Raw genomic sequence first — 22,843 nt, 5'->3', positions numbered from 1 at the left:
CACTGGGCTAGTAATCCGGAGGTTTGGACTTAATGATCCAGAAGACGTGAGTTCAAATCCCACCGGGACAGCTGGGGAATTTAAATTCAGTTAGTAAATAAATGTAGTATCAGTAATGGCTGTAAAAACCCATTTGGTTCACTAATGTATTTTAGGGAAGGAAATCTGCTGTCTTAACCCAGTCTGGGCCTATATGTGACTCCAGACCCACAGCAATGTGGTTGCCTTTTAACTGCCCTCTGAAATGGTCTAGCAAGGCACTCGGGTGTATAAAGCAGCAGCTCACCACCACCTTCTCCAGGGCAATTAGGGATGGGCAATAAATGCTGGCTGTCCCAGCGACGTCCACATCCCAGGAACGAATAAATTGCCTTCACCTCTTTGCTCTATGGATTGTATATCGGATGCACCCACCTGTTGTAATAAACAGAAAAGACGTCTTCATTGAGAATGTGTTGGTCCAGGATACGCTCGAACACCGGTTTAATGCTGTCGATAGAAATAGTCCGGAATCCCATCCCCAGGACACCATCGAACTTGGCAAAGATGAAAGGATAAGCTGACAAGGTGGTGGCCTCGGCAAAGACCTGGATAACCGGGATATTGGCCACCTACCGGAATAAAGATCACGCGTCATCAATCACATCTCAAGAACTGGGGTCAGTCAGACCGTGCCGGGGGGAGACTGGGCGAAGGGGATGCGGTGGGGGGGGGGGAGAGAGAGACTGGGCGAAGGGGATGGGGGGAGAAACATAGAAGATAGGAGCAGGAGTAGGCCATTCGGCCCCTCGAGCCTGCTCCGCCATTCAATGAGATCATGGCTGATCATCCAAATTCAGTACCCTGTCCCTGCCTTCTCCCCATACCCCTTGATCCCTTTAGCCTTAAGAAATATATCTAACTCCTTCTTGAATATATTTAATGAATTGGCCTCAATTGCCTTTTGTGGTAGAGAATTCCACAGGTTCACCACTCTCTGGGTGAAGAAATTCCTCCTAATCTCTGTCCTAAATGGCTTACCCCTTATCCTTAGACTGTGACCCCTGGTTCTGGACTCCCCCGCCATCGGGAACAGCCTTCCTGCATCTAGTCTGTCTAGTCCTGTTAGAATTTTATAAGTTTCAATGAGATCCCCTCTCATTCTTCTAAACTCTAGCGAATATAAGCCTAATCGACTCAATCTCTCTTCATACGTCCTTCCTGCCATCCCAGGTATCAGTCTGGTGAATCTGGGCGAAGGGGATGTGTTGGCTCTTCTCTAACCCGCACACAGACATCCAGTTGTTAAAATGTGCAATTCACCACTCTTTGCTTATTAAAGGAGAAGTCCCTCTCATTAAAGGCACAGACCCCTACCACCCCACTCCTTAATTTTAAACACAGTGAGCTGCCTGCTGAATAAAAAAGGAACTGTAAACCATACACGGTAATTCATGAACTTTTTTTTTTATTCATGATGTGGACATAACTGGCAAGGCCAGCATTTATTGCCCATCCCTAATTGCCCTTGAGAGGGTGGTGGCCATTTCAGAGGGATTTCAATCTTTCGATTAGGCACTTTACAGCCTTTGGGACTCAACCTCGAGTTCAACAATTTTAGACCAAAACCTCTGCCCCTATCTTTTTTTTCCATTTTTATTCTCTCTCTCACATGGTAGCTGTTGATGATTCTGCCATCACCATTTACACTTCAACCAGACCCATCTTTTGTTTCTTAACGTGTCCCATGACCATCTCCTTTTGCCTCGCACCATCAGCCCTTTTGTCTCTGAATCTCTCCTGCCTTCTGCCCTATCACAGACCTTCCCTTTTGTTCTTTCCTCCCCTCCCCCTTTCCTGCCCCTGCACTTGCTTAAAAACCTGTTCCATCTCCAACTTTTTCCAGTTCTGACGAAGGGTCATCGACCTGAAACGTTGGCCCAGAACTTGGTGTCGGGGGCTTGCCGCGCGTGCAAGCCCCCGATGTGCGCTCACCCGGCGCGCCGACATCTGAAACCTGGCCCGCAGTGGATTTCCTGTCAGTGGCCCGGTTCTGATGTCGGCGCGCTGTGCTAACCTGACCCAGCGGTTGGGATCAGGTGAGCACTGTTCAGCCAATCAGGGGAGGGGAAACTTCATTCATAAGTTTGGGAGTAAGAACTGTCAAACTCATGAGAAGTACTGCACCCCAAAACACTACTTATACTTTAAATAAAATTTTAAAAACCATCCCAATCATTAAATTAAGTATAAATAAGTTTAAAAAAATAATTTAAACAATAATTTTTTTTTTGAAAAAAATAAATTTTTAATAAAAAGGGTCTAAAACTAAACTTACCTTATTGTAGATTCTTTAAAATAATAAACCTGTGGAAAAAACATTTCTAAATTGCACTAAAACACCACTTACCTGTAAAAATAAATACTTACGTGTGCTTTTTACAAGCATAAAGACCAGAGGCCTTTAGACATGCGCAAATCCCCCAAAACAGAGGAAATCCAAGACGCACGCGCTGCCCCCTACAGCGCACGCGCTAGCCTCTTCAACTCTTGGGTGAGAGGAGAGGAAATGCCGGTTTTCAGCGCATGCGCTGTGCATGCTGAAAACCGGCATTTCCTCCGGCCAGACGCGTGAGTACCCCTTCCGTACTCACGCGTTTGGGGAGGAATTTCTGCCCCATTAACTCTGTTTCTCTCTCTCCACAGATGCTGCCTGACCTGCTGAGTATTTCCAGCATTTTCTGTTTTTATTTCTGGATTAATAGTCCAGTAATATTACCACTGTACTACCGTAGCCCTGACGGTGACAGTGGGAAAGATCAGGGAACCAACTTTGAGCTGAACCTGGCTGAACGTGAACCCATTGCCTGTGGCTCACCATTACAATGTCTTGACTGAGGACTCCCGTCACATCGCCAGATCCGTATTGGATAGCAAATCCTTCTCCTTTGGCCTCGTATGTCCTTGAAGTGGAGGAGTCATATCTGTTGTGGGAAACTAAAAAGAGCCAAAACAAAGGTGCAAACTATTTAATTTCAGCCAATTTAACCATTTTCCACTTGCCATTTGTTTTGAGGGTCTGATACATTTAAATCTACTCCTGGCCTATAGCGCCATCCAGTGGCAAATCACCTTGTGTTAAACCCAAGCAAAACACCCTGATACTGTACGATGGCAAAATACTGCGGATGCTGGAAATCCGAAATAACAACAGAAAATGCTGGAAAAACTCAGCAGGCCCGGGCAACAGCCGTGGAGAGAGAAAGAGTCAACGTTTCGGGTCAAAACTGTTCTGTAGAAGGGTTTCGACCCGAAACGTTGACTCTATTTCTCTCTCCACGGATGTTGCCTGGCCTGCTGAGTTTTTCCAGCATTTCCTGTTGTTACCCTGATGCTGTGTTTTTTAAAATTCTGTTTGTTTCGACTCTTTGCCATATCCTTAATTTTGTATCTTCTCTTTCTTTTTGCTTCACTTTTCGCTGTTTTATATCTTTCTCTTGTTTCCTCTAATCTGAAAAATGTTTCCATTATCTCAATCTTTATTTTTCTTCAGACTTTCTCTTTGACTTGATTTTCTCATCCCCCACCCCCCCCACCCCCTCAAGTCCTGCCCAGACTTTGAATGAATCTGCAGCAACTTCCAAGCCTGCTGATAATTTCAAAGTTCTGTGCAGGGGGTCACCCATGCGTGTCAGTCTTGCAGGCTCCGCAACACGGCGGCGATAGGTTTACTCGCACCTGGCCCGCCCGATAGGGGGAAAGAAGTGACGGCTCATTAGATGCAGATCCTGTTTATGGAGGAGTGCGCTCACTGAACTGCGGCGACGTCTTTGTCTGCAGCGACCTTACATTAATCCAGGAGGACACTTACAACAAGCAGCGTAGATGCGGGAACAGTTGACTGATGGTATCCAGAGGTTGGCTGAGCCTGTGTCGAAGATGACTTTAAAGGTCTGTGGAGGTGTCCCGATGCTGATCTCCCCAAAGTACTGGGTCTGAAGAGGACAACACAACAATAGCAAACTTGCATTTATATAGTGCCTTTCACAACCTCAGGACGTCCCAAAGTTCTTTGCAGCCAATGAAGTACTTTTGGAGTGTAGTCACTGTTGTAATGTAGGAAACGTGGCAGCCAATATGTGCACAGCAAGCTCCCACAAACAGCAATGTGATGATGACCAGATAATCTGTTTTGTTTAGTGATGTTGATTGAGGGATAAATATTGGCCAGGACACCGGGGAGAACTCCTCTGCTCTTCTCCAAAATAGTGCCATGAGATCTTTTACATCCACCTGAGAGAGCAGACGGGGCCTCGGTTTACCGTCTCATCTGAAAGACGGCACCATCTGACAGTGCAGCGCTCCCTGGAGTGGCAGCCTAGATTACGTGCTCAAGTCCCTGGAGTGGGACTTGAACCCAGAACCTTCTGACTGAGAGGTAGAGAATGCTACCCACTGGCACTGTATTAGCACTGAGCCACAACTGACAGTGTAATAACAGAAAAACAGAATCGTATGATCATGCAAGCTTGGGTTATCAGAAAGAGTCAATGTCACACTTGGTCAGCCTGCTGCGTGTAGCTGCTTCCCGACCAAGAGGAGGGATGGCTGATTTCCTCCCGTCGCCAACACCAGTCCTGGTCTCTGGTGTTCCGAAGGAGCACAGGTGGACTCTTAGTCCCAGGACGGACCTGGTTCCACTCGGCGCTCCCTCCTGCCCAAACCACGGCCAAGATCAGGAACTCTCAGTGTGGAAGCTCAGGACCGAGGTCTCTCACTCCACCGTGTAGGCACGTGCCCAAGACAGAAATTTTAGCCCTTGTGCTTTGGAAGGGTGTTTACTTTGAAGACTTAACTGACAGACAGCAGCTGTGGTGGGCGGGCGGCTGGGGGGCAGAAACTGAAGCCAGAGGCCAGAGATAGGGTCAGGAGCTCGGGACCAATGATTTGGGTAAAAGCTGGAGCAGGAGCCAGAGCTGAACACCCAGATGAAGATAGGAGCCACGCCCGAGGAGACTGATGGCAAGGGGCCAAAACCAGAGAGAGAGAGACGCAGAACTCAATTTCTGATTTATTTCTCCCTTCACCATCCTCGGACCACCAGGCTACGAGAGAGTGGGGCTAACTTGCTCCCAGCCTCTAGCAGTGCGATGCTGATGCCTAGTAGCTTTGAGGATATCCCTTCCACCAATTTTTTGCCTTCTTAAGTTCAGCGCCATTCACAACTCCTCAGATAATGAAGCAGTCCATGCCCACATGCAACAAGACCTGGACGACGTTTAGGCTTGGGCTGATAAGTGGCAGGTAACATTCATGCCACAGAAGTGCCAGGCAATGACTATCTCCAACAAGCGAAAGTCTAACCACCATCCCTTGATATTCAATGGCATTACCATCGCCAAATCCCCCACCATCAACATCCTGGGGGTCACCATTGACCAGAAACTTAACTGGACCAGCCACATCAATACTGTGGCAACAAGAGCAGGTCAGAGGCTGGGTATTCTGTGGCGAGTGTCTCACCTCCTGACTCCCCAAAGCCTTTCTACCATCTACAAGACACAAGTCAGGAGTGTGATGGAATACTCTCCACTTGCCTGGATGAGTGCAGCTCCAACGACACTCAAGGAGCTCGACACCATCCAGGACAAAGCAGCCCTCTTGATTGGCACTCCATCTACCACCTTAAATATTCACTCCCTCCACCACTGGCGTTCCGTGGCTGCAGTGTGTACCATCTACAAGATGCACTGCAGCAACTCGCCAAGGCTTCTTCGGCAGCACCTCCCAAACCCGCGACCTCTACCACCTAGAAGGACAAGGGCAGCAGGCGCATGGGAACACCACCACCTCCAAGTTCCCCTCCAAGTCACACACCATCCTGACTTGGAAATATCTCGCCGATCCTTCATCGTCGCTGGGTCAAAATCCTGGAACTCCCTCCCTAACAGCACTGTGGGAGCCCCTTCACCACACGGACTGCAGCGGTTCAAGAAGGCGGCTCACCACCACCTTCTCAGGGGCAATTAGGGATGGGCAATAAATGCTGGCCTTGCCAGCGACGCCCACATCCCATAAACTAATAAAACAAAAGGAAGGAATCCTTCGTACGATAGCAAAATACTGCAGATGCTGGAAATCTGAAATAACAACAGAAAATGCTGGAAAAACTCAGCAGGCCAGGCAACATCTGTGGAGAGAAATTAAAGTCAATGTTTCAGGTCGAAACCCTTTATCAAGACTAAAGAGGCACAGGGAATGAAATAGATTAAGAGGCCGGGCTGGGAGAGGACAAAAGAGAAGAGACAGTAAGAGGTATTCAAAACGAGACGAGATGGTGATAGGACTAGTGGAGACAAAAGACGGCTCTAGATTAGGTGTGAAATGCGCTGGCAGAATGGGAGACAGCTGCCATGTGGGAGAGAGAAAAAAAAGAAAAGGTGGGGGGAAAACCAAAACAAAGGGGTGGATAAAATATAAGTAAAAATGTAATAGGGGCCGAGGTTATGATCTGAAATTGTCTGAATATGATCTCTCCCACATGGCAGCTGTCTCCCATTCTGCCAGCACATTTCACACCTAATCTAGAGCCGTCTTTTGTCTCCACTAGTCCTATCACCATCTCGTCTCGTTTTGAATACCTCTTAATGTCACTTCTCTTTTGTTCTCTCCCAGCCCGGCCTCTCAATCTATTTCATTCCCTGTGCCTCTTTCGTCTTGATAAAGGGTTTTGACCCGAAACGTTGACTCTAATTTCTCTCCATGGATGTTACCCGGAAGGAATCCTTCCTTCATTTGGCATCTGAACTGAAGAGCAAGGTGGACAATCAAACTAGCGTCGCTCACTGACCGTCACACGGCACGGAGCTGCAACACATTACACTGTGACACCAAACCCTACCGTAGAGTTTAAGCAGAAGGACTGCACTTACATCCAGGTAGTTGGTGAGGATTGTTGGTGCTGTTCCATTGCGCGCACTTGTCTGAAAGTATTTATTAACCTCCTGAGGGACATCCGTCAGTTTCAATCCAAGTTGCCGCAGTGATTGGCGAACGGACGGCATTTTATGGAGCGAGACCCTGTGGAGACGGAAACGGTTTCAAGTGAATGAAATGGTCATTCAGTCCATCAGTTGCTGTGCTTCCACGGACTGTGTACCATCTACCCAATTATCAACATCAACTTGCATTTATATAGCGCCTTTAACACCAAGCCAAAGAAGGAGACATTAGGGCAGATGACCAAAAGCTTGGTCAAAGTGGTAGGTTATAAGCAACGACTTAAAGGATGAAAGAGAGTTAGGGAGGGGGAGAGGTATAAAAAGGGAATTCCAGAGTTTAGGGCCTTGGCAGCTGAAGGCACGGCCCCCAGTGGTGGTGTGAAGGAATTCAAGCCAGAATTGGAGGAGCGCGGAGATCTCGGAGAGGTGTAGCATCGTAAGAGGTCACAGAGTTAGGGAGGGGGCGAGGGCCATGGAGGGAATTTGAACACAAGGTTGAGAATTTTAAAATCGAGGCGTTGTCGGACTGGGAGCCAGTGTAGGTCAGCGAGCACAGGGGGCGATGAGCGAACGGGACTTGGTGCGAGTTAAGATATGGGCAGCAGAGTGTTGGACAAGCTCAGAGAGTGGGAAGTGGGAGGCCAGCCAGAAGAGGAGAAGTCCAAACTACCCATTTAATCTGCTAAGGAAAAGCTCTGCATTAGTACGCCCTGGCCCTCAAAGGTAATCGAGCAAAAATATTCAGAATATTCACCCGTTTCCTTCTTCAGACAACCTTCCTCTCTCCTAATCCATCTCTGCAGCATAGCAACCATTGCACCAAACCGGGAGATGTAGTGGTGGAAACAGTGGGGGAAATGGGGTGGTGATGCCTGCTGCCACCTCCCTGCCCTGGTTTTTCTCCCCAGGCGCCCCTTCACTGCCCGCCACATGTAAATGCCAGCCGGGGCTTAGAGGGTTAAATTATGAGGACAGGTTGCATAAACTTGGCTTGTACTCCCTTGAATGTGGGAGATTGAAAGGGGCTGATCTAATCGAGGTGTTTAAAACAATGGGCCTTGGCTTCCCGTGAGCGGACGCCTCCGATCGGACAAAATCTACGCACATACCCGTTGGCTCTGTAGGTCTCGAGGCTTGCGATCCTGGGCCTCTCCGGGTCCGCGCGCACAGAGGCCCAGGTATCCCAGAGGGCGCAGGCGGTTCGCAAGCACCTCTGGGATCACGTGGGCCATGGGGAACCAATCAAAGAAGGGAATTCCCCAGCACACTTTTGACAGGTCTCTCCGCACAGATCTGTCAAAAGTATGAATGGGGATTACATTTAAAAACACAGTTAAACATTAAATACATTAAAAAAATCACATATTAGTTAAAATTATATTAAATTAAATGTTTTAAATAAAAATGTAATTAAAAAAAATAATTCAAGTTTTTACGAGGCTAAAAATGAACTTACCTTTTTTTAAAAGTATTTTAAAATTATAAATGAGTGAAAAAAAAAGTATTTAAAATTTTTTTTAAACTCTTATGCTGGTAAAAACAGGCCTTCGTAAGAATTTTAAAGGCTTTCAGCAGGCGGAAGTTGGGCAGAAAGCGCACCTCTCCACCCGCGGAGGCCCTTCTCCCGGGGCTGCCTGCGATCTGTCAAGAGGATTCTTGATAGATCGCAAGTGCTGGTTTTCAGCGCATGCGCTTCGCCTGCCTGAAATCGGCACTGGCGCGGCCCCTACGGGCGCGTACGCACCTCGTACACACCCGTGGGGGTCGGAAAATCCGGCCCAATAAAAATATTTGATAGGGTAGATACGGAGAAACTATTTCCTCTGGTGGGGGAACCCAGAACAAGGGGACAGAATCATTACATAACAAATTAAAGTTAGGCCATTTAGGAGGGACGTCAGGAAGCACATTTTCATACAGAGGGTAGTAGAAATCTGGAACTCACTCCCCTAAGAGGCTGTGGCTAGTTGGACAATTGGAGCTTTCAAGACAGATCAATAGGTTTTTGTTAGGTAAAGGGTATCGCGGGATATAGAGTGAAGGTGGGTAACTGGAGTTTAGGTGCAGGTCAACCATGATCTAATTGAATGGAGCAGGCCCGAGGGGCTGAAAGGACTACTCCTGTTCCTATGGAAAGCAGGGTCTGGGATCCAAAGTTTCTTTGGTGCTGCCACTATCACTAATTGCCCCAGAAACATTTAAAAAAGACTTGCATTTATATAGCACCTTTCACGACTTCAGGTCATCCCAAAGCAGATTACAGCCAATGAAGTACTTTTTGAAGTGTAGTCGCTGTTGTAATGTAGGGAACGCGGCAGCCAATTTGCGCACAGCAAGCTCCCACAAACAGCAGTGCGACAATGACCAGGTAATCTGTTTTGAGGTGTTGGTTGAGGGGTTAATGTTGGCCCAGGACACCGGGGAGAATTCCCCTGCTCTTCTTCGGAATAGTGCCGTGGGATCTTTTACGTCCACCGTGAGAAGGCAGGCGGGGCCTCGGTTTAATGTCTCATTTGAAAGACGGCACCTCTGACAGTGCAGCACTCCCTCAGCACTGCACTGGAGTGTCAACATAGATTTATGTGCTCAAGTCTCTGGAGTGGGACTTGAACCCACAACCTTACTTAGACTGGGAAGATGAGGGTGCTACCCACGGAGCCACTGCTGATACAACACCAATCGCATCTGTTGTGTATGTACCTTTAAGAGAATAACGGGTCTCAGACTGCAGTACCGGCAGTGACCACCCCTGTATAAAAGGCGCTAGTGAGCCTCTGTGTTTTCAGTTTCCCTATTGACTTCAATCAGGAAAGACTTGTTTTGTTCAACTCCTGCTGTCCGTGTCTCAATCATTCACGGACATAATCGCATCCTTTAAAAGCCTTCTTAAAACTCACCTTTCCACCAAGCCTTTACTTTCCTGTCCCAATCTGTCCCTTCCATGGCCCGCTATCCATTCCTCCACCTTTTTCCATTTGGGAAACGCCTTGGGATTTTTGTTTTTAACGTTGAACTCGCTGCATAAATGCAAGTTGTATAAAACTCAAAACAGTCCCAGCCATCTTGAGACTGTGAACTCCTCTCTTATTTTGGGCTGGTGACCATTTCACTGCACCTGAAACGGCCACAAGATGTCACGAAACCCTTCGGGCCTCATCAGAGCAGAGAAGAAGTGACTCCTGGGCATTGCAGGCAAGCCGCCTGAAATGCCGAAAAGACTTTCTCACAGAGATCGAATTTTAAGCTTCTCACAAATATTCAACTGGATGGCGCCTTCTCTCAAGGTATCTGACCCCCTGCCATGACCTCAAGTTGGCAGCGAAAACCTGCAGTCCTAAAATTAAATAACTCTGTTACTGTGGTAACTGAGAGTTCATTCCCTTCCAATAAACCCAATTGTTAACATTCACAGATTACAAGACATTGCAAATATTATGCCGCCAGACTTTATTTTAAAATGTACAAGTTGTTCTCATTTCTTTCACATCCTCTTTTATATTTCCCCAAGGACGACATAGAAAATACGTAGTGTTGATGAGCCAGAATTTCATGGAGCTCAGCATTGGCAAGGATCATCCCTTTGGGCCAGCATTCCAAACTCTGTGCCTCAGTTCCCAATTCCAACCCCCTTTCTGGATGCCCACACAAGCACAATCTGATGATGTGAAACTTTGGTGTCTTTTTTCAGCCCTGAGCTTTAAACCCCACATCCAGTCCCTCAAGTAAGGCTGCCAACGTCCACCGTCGAAACATTGTCCGTCTCCACACCCGCCTCACTCCAATTTAAGAACATAAGAAAGAGGAGCAGGAGTCGGCCATACGGCCCCTCGAGCCTGCTCCGCCAGTCACTAAGATCATGGCTGATCTTCGACCTCAACTCCACTTTCTCGCCCTATCCCCATATCCCTTGATTCTCTGAGTCTCCACAGCTCACAGGGGTAGAGAATTCCAAAGATTCACAAGCCCAAGTGAAGAAATTTCTCCTCATCTCAGTTGTAAAAGGCCAACCCTTATCCTGAGACTATGGCCCCTAGCTCGAGACTCTCCAGCCAGGGGAAACTGCCTCTTAGCATCTACCCTGTCAAGTCCTCTCAGAATCCTATACGTTTCAATGAGAATCACCTCTCATTATTCTAAACTCCAGGGAGTATAGGCCCAATCTACTCAATTTCTCCTCATAGGACAACCATCTTACCCCAGGAATCAATCTAGTGAATCTTCGTTGCAACCCCCTCTAAGGTAAGCATATCTGGAGGCCAAAACTGTACACAGTACTCCAGGTGTGGTCTCACCAAAGCCCTGTTGAAACCCTCAGGCACACCTTTGTTACCTCCAGACTCAAGTTTCCCAATGCCATCTTTGTTGCCCTCCCGAGCTTCGACCTACATAATCTCTAACTCATCCACAATGTGGGAAATGCGGCAGCCAATTTGCGCACAGCAAAGTCCCACAAACAGCAATGTGATAATGACCAGATAATCTGTTTTTGTTATGTTGGTTGAGGGATAAATATTGGCCCCAGGGCACCAGGGATAACTCCCCTGCTCTTCTTCGATATAGTGCCATGGGACCATTTACGTCCACCTGAGTGAGCAGATGGGGTCTCGGTTTAACATCTCATCCAAAAGACGGCACCTCCGACAGTGCAGCACTCCCTCAGCGCTGCACTGGGAGTGTCAGCCTAGCTTTATGTGCTTAAGTCCTTGGAGTGAGGCTTGAACCCACAACCTTCTGTGGCGAGTGTGCTACCAACTGAACCACAGCTGACACTGGAGATGATGAAAGGTGTAAATCGGTGTGTAAATATCCTTCTCTTCTTCTTCTTAGGCAGCCCCTCGGAACTGAGGATGATTTGCTTCCACATTAAAAATGAGCTCGCAGGTGGCTGATTAGTCCAATGCGGGACCTACAGTCTCTGTCACAGGTGGGGCAGACAGTGGTTGAAGGGACGGGTGGGTGGGGTGCTTGGCAAAAGGGGCAGTGCCCAGTATCAGCAGAGTGAAAGGTATTCATCTAGCAGAGTAACTACAATCATTACCCTGAGTGAATCCAACAGGCACTGGTGGAAAGTAGTTTATGATTTTCAATATCTCTTCAAATGAAGTGATTAAATATTTATTTGATGTTAATTGCATTAGTACAGAGACCAATTTAAATGCACATATACTCTGGCAGTTAATGAACATCCAGGGGTTACATATTTTGTTGTGTGATGCGGATTATATCAGTACAAAAAAGCAATTTAAATACTAATATGCTCTGGCAGTTAATGATTATCCAGGGATTAGCAGGGGCCTGAACATTTGACAGGTTAGCACTCAGAAGGTGTGAACGGGCAGGCTATTAATGTCACTTCGAGGGGGAATCTCACCTGAGAACCAGACAGCACAGAAGGGAGGCCATTCGGCCCATCGTCCCAGCGCCAGCTCTTTGGTGGAGCTATCCAGTTAGTCCCATCGTGTTCGTCTTTCATAAGATTAGTTGATGTTTTTGCTGCGAAGCCCCTCTGTTTTTATTTTGATTTATTTCCCTCCGCTCCTGAAAACACTGACTCCCTCTGGGGTACGATTCAAGCAGCCTTCTGCCTCGGCTTCAAAGGTGAATATCAGCGGGCTATTTGAACACAGGGAGCATCGCAGCCAAACCTGCGCCTGTCCCTCACCCAATTTCCAAAACCCCCCCCCCCCCACCCCCGCACAAGTGCAGGTTTCAGCAGGGATGACTGAACAACAACAACAACAACTTGCATTGATATAGCGCCTTTAATGTAGTAAAACGTCCCAAGGCGCTTCACAGGAGCGATTATCAAACACAATTCAACACCGAGCCACATAAGGAGATATTAGGGCAGGTGACCAAAAGCTTGGTCAAAGAGGTCGGCATTAAGGAGCGTCTTAAAGGAGGAAAGAGAGGTAGTGAGGTGGAGAGGTTTAAGGGAGGGGTATTCTAGCATAGTGGTTATGTTACTGGACTAGTAATCCAGAGGCCTGGACTAAGGATCCGAGAGACATGAGTTCATGAATCCCACCACGGCAGCTGGGGAATTTAAATTCAATTAATTAATTAAATCTGGAATAAAAAGTGAGTAACGGTGACCATGAAACTACCGGATTGTTGTAAAAACCCAACTGGTTCACTAATGCCCTTTAGGGAAGGAAATCTGCCGCCCTTACCCGGTCTGGCCGGTATGTGACTCCAGACCCACAGCAAATGTGGTTGACTCTTAACTGCCCTCTGAAATGGCCCAGCGAGCCACTCAGCTGTATAAGGTGTCTCACCACCACCTTCTCAAGGGCAATTAGGGATAGGCAAAAAAATGCCAGCTTTGTCAGCGATGCCCACATCCTGTAAATTAATTTAAAAAAAAATTCCAGAGCTTAGGGCCCTGGTAGCTGAAAGCACAGCTGCCAATGGTGGAGCGATTAAAGTCGGGGATGCGCAAGGGGCCAGAATTGGAGGAGCACAGAGATCTTGGAGGGTTGTCGGGCTGGAGAAGGTTACAAAGATAGGAAGGGGTGATTTGAAAACAAGGATGAGAATTTTAAAACAGTTATCAGGAGTGGGAACTCTGCCTGACTCTTTTCCCCGTCCCTGATCCAGGAGCAGTGAGACGAAGTGTAGTGTCCCAGCACCACACTGACCTGGGCTTCAACCGGGGATTGAACTCTGGGTGCTTCCCAGTCGTCTGGCTCACTGGGAGGGGCACAGAGCCAGTGGGACAAATCACATGTTCCCCCCCCCTTTTTTAAAAACAAAATCCATTTACTTTGCACCCTGGCACAGTTCAGGTGGCACTGTATCACCTGATAATAGGTTACAACAACAACTTGCATTTATATAGCACCTTTAACGTAATAAAACGTCCCAAGGTGCTTCGTAGGAGCGATTATCAAACAAAATTTGACACCGAGCCACATAAGGAGATATTGGGACAGGTGATCAAAAGCTTGGTCAAAGAGGTAGGTTTTAAGGAGCGTCTTAAAGGAGACAAAAGAGGTGGAGAGGTGAAGAGAGTCAGGGAGGGAATTCCAGAGCTTAGGGCCCAGGTGGCTGAAGGCACGGCCGCCAATGGTGGAGCAATGAAAATTGGGAATGCATTGTCCCAATATCTCCTTATTGGTTCGGTGTCAAATTTTGTGATGCACTCGTGAAGTGCCTTGCGCAATTTACATATCAAGTTATTGCTGATAACTGACTACATGGGGGGAATATTTGCTTACCTACATACTGGGAGCAGCGGGGGGTGGGGTGGGGGGCGGGGTGCGTCTAGTAGTGCACAGGAAATCTGTAGTTTGGGTCTCCCCGCACGGTGCGGGCGTCTTTCATCATTGACAGGTCCCCCCTGGAAGTTAGCCTGACTGACAGGCTTGGCTTCCAGCCGGGGCGGGGAGCAGTCCGGAGGAGGTCGCAGGTCTAGGTGGGTCCGGTCTCCGACCCTGGGGGGGGGAGGGGTTTCGATCAGAAGCTCCTCCCGGCCCACAGGGAGTGCTTCCCCGAGGCTGTCTTCGCCTCGCTGCAGCTGCCGGGTTTTCCCGAGGCCCGGGAAAGCCGGCTGACTGTGGTAAAACCTGCACAGCAGGTTAAATCCGAGGGGCTCCCAGCCTACTTAACATATGCCAGCCTGCCTCCTGGGAGCGGGTTGGTTGCCCGCGCCTTGCCCCCCCCTCGGGGAAATCCCGGAAGTCGATAGGTTGCCGCTGGTTTCCTGACACGCCTCAAATTTTTGGCCATTTAACTCCCTCACTCCCACCCGCTCACCCATGTTAAAATCCCCCCCCCCCATATTTTCCTGCTTTGCTAATTAGAATATGATGGAGCGGGCACAGCGTCGAATCAGAAGCTGTACGGCCAATGGCCACTGGACTTTCCGTCACTCCATAGACGATTACCGCTACCTTTGTTTGAATCTGTCCTGCTGATGTTTGTTTGGATTTTGCCTGCCACGCCTTGCACGCTAACACACACTGCCCAACACAACTGTCAAACTGTCTTTGTTCATCACTTATTTATTTTTGAGCGACTTTCTGGCTATACAAACAGGTGGAGGAGCAGATTAGCAACAATAAATACTTAAACAGGAGATGTAGATTAAACAGAAAGCTTAAAAGAAAAGAATAGTTTTATCGACCGGACCTTGCAATGTTTAAGAACCCGGCCTTTCAACAAGTCCCAATCAGCAAACACAGCAGCATGTCATTTAAATGCAATCAGAGAGCACATTCAAAGCCAATTAATTATTTTAAGGCTAAGGGCTGGATTTTGCCAATGGGGAGCTTTTGGAGGCGGGACTCCCACTTGTTGGGTTTCAGTCCCGCCTCCATCAATTTCTGGCCAACCCACGCTGTTTTCCCTTGCTTAGCCGGCCAATTAAGGGGAAGCCGGTTACAGAGAACGTCAGTGTATGACGCTTCATCTGTCAAAAATCAAAAATAAAGACATTCTGATGTAAGAAAAAGGAGGCTTACCATCAAGTAACTTTAAAGTAAGCTTTAAGTAACTTATAAACACACTATATACAAGAGAGGTCTTTACCATGCCTCTGGTAGAAGCCTCTTACAATACTGAACAGACCAGTATTTATACCAGTCCAACAGGAAGTGACACATGACAGGAAGTGAGGTATGTACACAGTTCATAGTTCATAGTTCACAGTTCACAGGAAGTGATGACATAACTTCCGGAAGTTATTATTTTTATCACACATTCTTTGTAGTTTGATGAATTCTTGAATTCAAGACTCATCAAACCTCTTTCTTTAGCAGAAATTAGACAGCTGCTGCATTGGAGAATGCAGCAGCCATCTGTCATCTCTGCCGCGGAGGTGCGAGACTCTCCGCATACCCAACTCTTGAAGCCTGCAGGAAGAAACAAAGGTAAGTAAACTTTTACTAACACTTTGCACTCACCTCAGATACTCACCTCTCCACGCTTGCACCCATCACTTACTTCCACAGTGCACTTTTGCACTCCCCCCCCCCCCCAGACCCACTGCTCGCCTCGGTGACCCTGGCGAGGTTCGGAGCCTTCGGGAAGCCCGCACTTGTATGGGCAAAATGGGGATAATCCTCTTACCTGCCTGTTAACTACCTGTTAACAGGCAGATAAGTGGCTGTAATCCCCTTCCCGTCTCCAAGGAGACGGAACCTGGCGTGGGACGGCTACCCGCCTCCTGGGAAGATGGCATGGAGGCAGGTTGGGGGCGGGTTGGGCACGCACCCACCCCCAGATTCTGCCATTTTCCCGGCAGTCCCGCCTCCAAACCCGCCTCCCCAGGGCTGGCAAGATCGCGCCCATAGTGTCAGTGGCGTTAATTAAGGGAAGTAACGATCACCATTGATTGTAATGAGGGGGCGGAGCTCTGATAAATACCTTATAATTAGCTTCGTTGAGAGTAAGGGTGGAGAGGCACAAAAGTCCTCGGCAAATATGGCGAATAAGCAATAGCATGAGACATTTACTCCATAATTTACACTTTCTTTTATGCCGTTCAAGGGTCCCTATGACGTAGATGCGCTACTACAATGTCCCCAGGAAAATCTGGGCCATCATTTTGTAGCAAGTCCGCTTGAGTTCATATCCTTGGCTATTGTCGTTCCGATACTGTCATGACACTAGCTCCCGAGTTTTTCTCTCTCACCCGTCTCCACTGACTGAACAACATCAACCCTTCTCAAAGGCAATCACGGTACATCATAGGTTTTCAAACTGGGCTTACACGAGGCCATCAGGTTTCTGTATGTATCGCCTTGTTACCATGTGTCAGCTTTGGCTCAGTGGGTCGCACCCTCGCCTCGCAGGCAGAAGGTTGTGGGTTCGAAGCCTCGCTTCAGGAGACTTGAGCACATACTCTAGGTGAATGCTCCCAGTGCAGTACTGAGGGAGCACCGCACTGCCGAATGCATAAGATGTTAAACTGAGGAACCGTCTACCCTCTCAGGCGGATGTAAAAGAACCCATAGCACTGTTTTGAAGAAGAGTCGGGGAGTTCTCCCTGGTGTTCTGCCCAATATTTATTCCTGAACCAACATCACTAACAGAAACAGATTATCTGGTCATTTATCTCATTGCTGTTCATAGGACCTTGCTGTGCACCAATTGGCTGCTGCGTTTCCTACATTACAGCAGTGACTACACTTCAAAAAGTGCTTTGGGACATCCTGAGGTTGTGAAAGGCGCTATAGAAATGCAAGTTCTTTCTGTTGCTGTATATTAACAAAACACTTTCCTCCTTTGGGTAGCTTGGCGGAACAGGCTCGAGGGGCTGAATGGCCTACTCCTGTCCCTATGATTGTTCCTATGTAATTTCTTTAGGAAGTTCAGGCAGGATGTCTGGGGAGCCTGTCAACATCTGACACAGGAGCGGAGGACTCCCCCATTGAGAGAAGTTTGACAATCACAGCTGCTTACAGCGGCTATTGTGGGAGATCTGCTAACAGAGGGTGATCAACCAACTCTTCACCCTGTACGTTTTCTACCGAGTTTCTTTTCGGTAAAAGCATTAAAAGCATTCTGCGGTGTGTGAGATGGAGAGACACAACTCGAGTAACAGGGTCAGTGGTATCATCAGCCAGATGGTAAAATTAACTGTCAGGCAGGAACAAAAATAGGACTTGCAGCTCCCTGTGTTTATACAGGGAAGTTCCGAAAATAGCCAATAACAGGGAAGGCTTCTCCAAACTCTCCCACGCACCCAAACATACTGGCAAGTGGGCGCTGGAGAATCTCATGTTCTTGTGGGCCGAGAGTGGGGGGAGAGGGTGGGGTGGGAAAAAGGGTCTGATAGAGAGTCACAAGAAGGACCGCTAACACAGTTAGTGAGGCAGTGATGTTTTCAAACTCATGCACCACTAAAGACTGGGGCTCTCCCCAACCCCACACATTAGCTCAGCGAGTGGACACACTGCCCAGTGTGGAACACTCATAAAGCTTGAACCCCAGTCTGGGGCTGAATTGGTTGTGGGGGAGCTTGGCATCAGTGCCCCCAGGCTTGTTCCTGCGCCTAAATAACAACAGAAAATGCTGGAAAAACTCAGCAGGCCAGGCAACATCCGTGGAGAGAAAATAGAGTCAACGTTTCGGGTCGAAGCCCTTTGTCAAGACTGAAAAAGCACAGGAAATGAAATAGATTAAAAGGCCAGTATGGGGGCTGGGAGAGAACAAAAGAGAAGTGAAGAGACATTAAGAGGTATTCAAAACGAGACGAGATGGTGATAGGACGAGTGGAGACAAAAGACGACTCTAGATTAGACAGCTCTAGACGGTTCCTGCTCCTGCTACCTTATAGACCCCCCTGCTCATAATGTCTGTGCGGGCGGACAGCGTCAGGGTGAGCCGCAATACCCTCTCAGGACCTGCTGTCACTTGCTGAAAAATAACCTTTTTTTTAAGCAACTGTAGCATTCCCCATTAAAAGATTAACCCCGATGGAGAATGAACATTTGCACTGATTAAGACTCCTCAAATTCTGCTTTTACTCGCACGGTACAACAGTGCCCTAGGGAATCATAGAAGTTTACGGCACAGAAGGAGGCCATTCGCCTCATCGTGCCTGTGCTGGCCGAATAAGAGCTATCTAGCCTAGTCCCACTTTCCAGCTCTTGGTCCATAGCCTTTTAGGTTACGACACTTCAAGTGCTTATCCAAGTACTTTTTAAATGTGATGAGGGTCTCTGTCTCTATCACCCTGTCAGGCAGTGAGTTCCAGACCCCCACCACCCTCTGGGTGAAAAAAATTCTCAACTCCCCTCTAATCCTTCTGACATGAATCAGTCATTCATGAAAGAAAGACTTATGAAATAATACTGAGCGGCCTACAGGTGGCGCTGTCCAGGGAGAGTATAAATACTTGGGCACGGGCCCAGCTTGCGCAGGACATTCTTAACAGGAACTAGTGAAGGACACAACTAGACTTCCATGTTGTAAAACAGCTGATTAAATCTTTGTTTAACGCTTAGACCAAGTGCCTAGTAGTTTTCTTACGTCACCTTCTACCAATTACTTTAAATCTATGCCCCCCTGGTTATTGACCTCTCTGCGAAGGGAAATAGGTCCCTCCTATCCACTCTATCTAGGCCCCTCATAATTGTATACACCTCAATCAAGTCTTGCTCAGCCTCCACTGCACCAATGAAAACAACCCCAGCCAATCCAATCTTTCCTCATAGCTAAAATTCTCCAATCCCTCCTGGCAACATCCTGGTAAATGAAGGCAAGTACAGTATACAGTAGATACAATATAGGTTCGAAGCCTCGCACTAAGTTTTGACCAGTGAACAAATTCACGACCAGGTGGCGTTTTGGACAATGGATATTCTATTGCATTGCATGAAGGAATGCCACGTGGGTGAGGTGTTGGCATACATGGAGTTGTGCCCCAGCACGAGCCGGCTTCCTCAGAAGATCAAATTGTTTGGGGGGGGGGGGGAGCAGGAGACAGGAGATGGCATTTGGCGCAATCACCATCGTCTAGACTCGCCTCAGTTTGAGACATCCCAGCCGGCCTTGTAATTTTCAGGTCTTGGCTTTCTTCTAGAGAGTCTAATGATGCACAACAAAATAAGGCAGATCTCTGCACACGCACTGGAAGTCTATTGGAACAATGTCTTGAGCCGTAGATCTGAGCTGGACATGAGCAGGTGTATATGAGTAGCCACCACCCCCCACACTCGAGTCTCCCTCTGATGTTGTCCCCTTCACTGTAGAGATGCTCATTCCGCATTCAGCACCTCCCCAGGGTGAGAGAAGAGAGATCAGAAACTCAGCAATAAGCGTATAAGCCATCGTTGTTCTACTTCTGTTTTTTTGAGGTCTATTATTGGGTGTATATTTTCCAACAGCACAGTTTTAGTAAGGAAGCTAGCAGACACTGACCTGTTTAAAATAAATGGGACCGGAATTTGGTAAGATCGGGCCAAGCTTTTGTACAAAACAGCGCTGATTGGAAAATATACTTCCCTATTTCTTTTCAGCGATATCCCAAGCAATCTCTTCTGTTAGATACATAACCATAGAATGTTAAAGCCCAGAAACAGGCCATTCAGCCCATCAAGTCCGCACCAGTGTTTCTCTCTACAAGACACCCTAGTCTAAACTCAGGCTCCTGCTCACTCTCCATATGCTTTACACTCCTCTTTTTTCAAGTAACTATCGAATTCCCCCCATTAAAAGAAAAGAAAGAAAGCCTTGCATTTATATAGCGCCTTTCACGACCACCGGATGTCCCAAAGCACTTTACAGCCAATGAAATACTTTTGGTGTGTATTCACTGTTGTAATGTGGGAAATGCAGCAGCCAATATTGCGCACAGCAAGCTCCCACAAACAGCAATGTGATAATGACCAGATAATCTGTTTTTTAGTGATGTTGATTGAGGGATAAAGATTGGCCAGGACACTGGGGAGAACTTCCCTGCTCTTCTTCGAAATAGTGCCATGGGATCCTTTACATCCACCTGAAAGAGCAGACGGGACCTCGGTTTAACGTCTCATCTGAAAGACAGCACCTCCGACAGTACAGCGCTCCCTCAGTACTGCACTGAAGCGTCAGACTAGATTTTTGTGCTCAAGTCCCTGGAGTGGGCCTTGAACCCACCACAACCTTTTGACTCAGAGGTGAGGGTGTTACCCACTGAGCCACAGCAAACCCTGATGGAGAATGAAAATTTGCACTAATCGAGACTTCCAAAATTATGCTCCAACATCTAGGGTACACCAGTCTCCTAGAGAATGAGGGAAAGTACAATACAGACATCAAAAGAAGAATTCTGCACTTTTGATGCCTCGCACTAAGTTTTGACCGGTGAACGAATACACGATGGTGTGACGGCATTGTGGGCAATGGAGATTTTACTGTAATACATGAAGATGCCTTCCTAATGTAGTCATCAAAAATGGCAACTTCACTTCAACTAATCCTCTGAGCGGTCAGTGAAATAAAATTAATTTGACAAGCCGCAGTCTTTAATTTTCTGACTTTTACGTACACACTGAAACTGTTGAGAGTATTAATGGATCATCAACAAAACAATAGCTTGTTGCTAAAGAGCTAGAATAATTATATTATCAATCAATGCGTTTAATATTTTTTCCAGCTGTATCTATTTGTGACTTGTTTTACTGTGGCATGTTAATTCAGTGTTAGAACTCCCAACAGTAAGGCAACAGCATAGGCGCCTACCTTGTTAGAGCGTATGTTGAGGTGCAAAGACCCCAAAGAACCAACAGCCACTTCATCACGAGGCTCGTGCTGTCAGCTTCAGTCTTCTTGCTTTATTCACTCTCCAAAACTTCCTTCTGGGCAAAGCTTCTCTATCTCTTGTGAGTTTTATAGTCTCTTGGCATCGCCTGCAGCTTCACCATCCGCCTCCTCATTGGCTAATGCTCATCCTCTCCGTCTATTGCCCTGCCCCCTGTGAAAGTGTTTGGCAGAGTGGACATCGGAGAGTGGAAGTAAACACTCTGTAAGCAGCAACTCAACTTGAGTCACTGAACACTTACGCGGACGGTTCACCTCTTTAAGTTATTGAGCATTCAGAGTATGGCCCTGCAACCTTATATACGAGGGAGGAACCTTTATTCTATGGACCTAACTTTAATTGTTGCGTCTCGATTGTCTTCAAGAAGATTTTATTCCAAAATCACTGCACGGAGATTAAGTGGGACTCCATTGTGGAAAGAAAAATCAGGCGGGGCGTCTATATAGTGGGCAGCCAGTTTGATTCTGTCAGTTTTCCACCCCCGCTGAAGTTGATAGTTATCCCCCAAAGTCTTTCCCTATTCGCTCATCAAAACGCTCCATAATTTAAAAATCCCCCATTAAATCTAGCGGAATATAGGACAATAAAAAGTGGCATTTATATAGTGCTTTTAAACATAGAAAATGTGCCAGGGTACTTTGTGTAGAGGGGTGGGGAGGGGCAGCGAAGGAAGAAATAAAAAGGAAGGGAAGAGTTGATGCCCAAGCCGTCACATGAGAGTTAGGGGAGGTGACTGGAAGCGTGGTCAGAAATATGGGTTTTTAGAAGGTTTTCAAAAGTGGACAGAGAAATGGAAATGTAGAGGGGTTTAGGTTCCAGAGAGTGGGACAGAGGCTTTGGGACCAATGGTAGGGTGAAAGATTGAAGGGTAAGGGTCAGGAACCAAGACTGGAGGAGGTTGCACTGACAGGCTGGGCTGGATTTGAAGATGCAGATGTGGATTAAAAAAGGACAATAACATTCTTAGATCAGGAGCAAGAGAATAGGGAGATTGGCCCCTTTAGCAGTGGCAATGAGGAGGTGGTGTCTGAGGGCAGGGACGAGGTGGAATTACTGAATCGCTACTTTATGACTGTTTTCATCAATGAAGGGGGAAGAAATACTGAGTTGAGGTATAAAAGGGAGAGCAAATTGGAAACATTTAGGGCTGGAAATTCGGCTCCTTTGCGCCTCCGGGGGGCGTTAATGGGGCGCAAAGGGCTTATCGATAATAGCGCCTCCCAAGTAATGCGGTGGGGTGCTGCTCAGCTGCTAGCCGATAGTGCTGCGCCCTGCTGGTAGTGACCCAGGCCGTGGTGCCACCGGTGATGACGGTTGCGGCCCGTGAGGTGCAGCGGGCAATGTCAGCGCCAACCTCGCGGGTCGTGAACCAGGCCGACCTCTGCTCGCGGGGCAGTATTTAAAGGGGAGGTGCAGCTGTGACCCACGCCGCCATTTTCTTCTTTTTGGTGTGGTCTGTGGCCGCCGTCGTGCATCCCGGCACTGTGTCTCGGCGCCGGGCTGCGGCCATGGCACCACGCCGCCCTGGTGGCCTAGTGTCAGCCATCGGAGGCCCTGCAGAGCTTGCAGCGGCCCTCCCCTGTAACGGAAGGGGAGGGGCGTTGAAACG

The 22,843-nt window shown here is 47.7% G+C and overlaps 1 protein-coding gene across 1 annotated transcript in view; it reads right to left on the bottom strand.

The window, feature by feature from the left end:
- ren (renin) overlaps nt 1-21,295 on the bottom strand; it is a 55,225-nt gene extending 33,930 nt beyond the window's left edge. Inside the window, exons 1-5 of the mRNA XM_086011113.1 lie at nt 21,156-21,295; nt 6,912-7,059; nt 3,851-3,974; nt 2,858-2,976; nt 415-611 (exon numbers count right to left, since the gene is read on the bottom strand). Of these exons, the coding sequence (XP_085867239.1) occupies nt 415-611; nt 2,858-2,976; nt 3,851-3,974; nt 6,912-7,059; nt 21,156-21,211 (644 nt within the window). The 5' untranslated portion in view covers nt 21,212-21,295. The remainder of the gene's footprint in view (nt 1-414; nt 612-2,857; nt 2,977-3,850; nt 3,975-6,911; nt 7,060-21,155) is intronic.
- Nucleotides 21,296-22,843: the final 1,548 nt, after the last annotated feature.

This window comes from Somniosus microcephalus, chromosome 18 (genome assembly GCF_052327205.1).
Source record: "Somniosus microcephalus isolate GS21.2 chromosome 18, FLI_Smic_1.0, whole genome shotgun sequence".
Lineage (NCBI taxonomy): Eukaryota > Metazoa > Chordata > Chondrichthyes > Squaliformes > Somniosidae > Somniosus > Somniosus microcephalus.
This window is presented reverse-complemented; position numbering and strand designations above follow the sequence as displayed.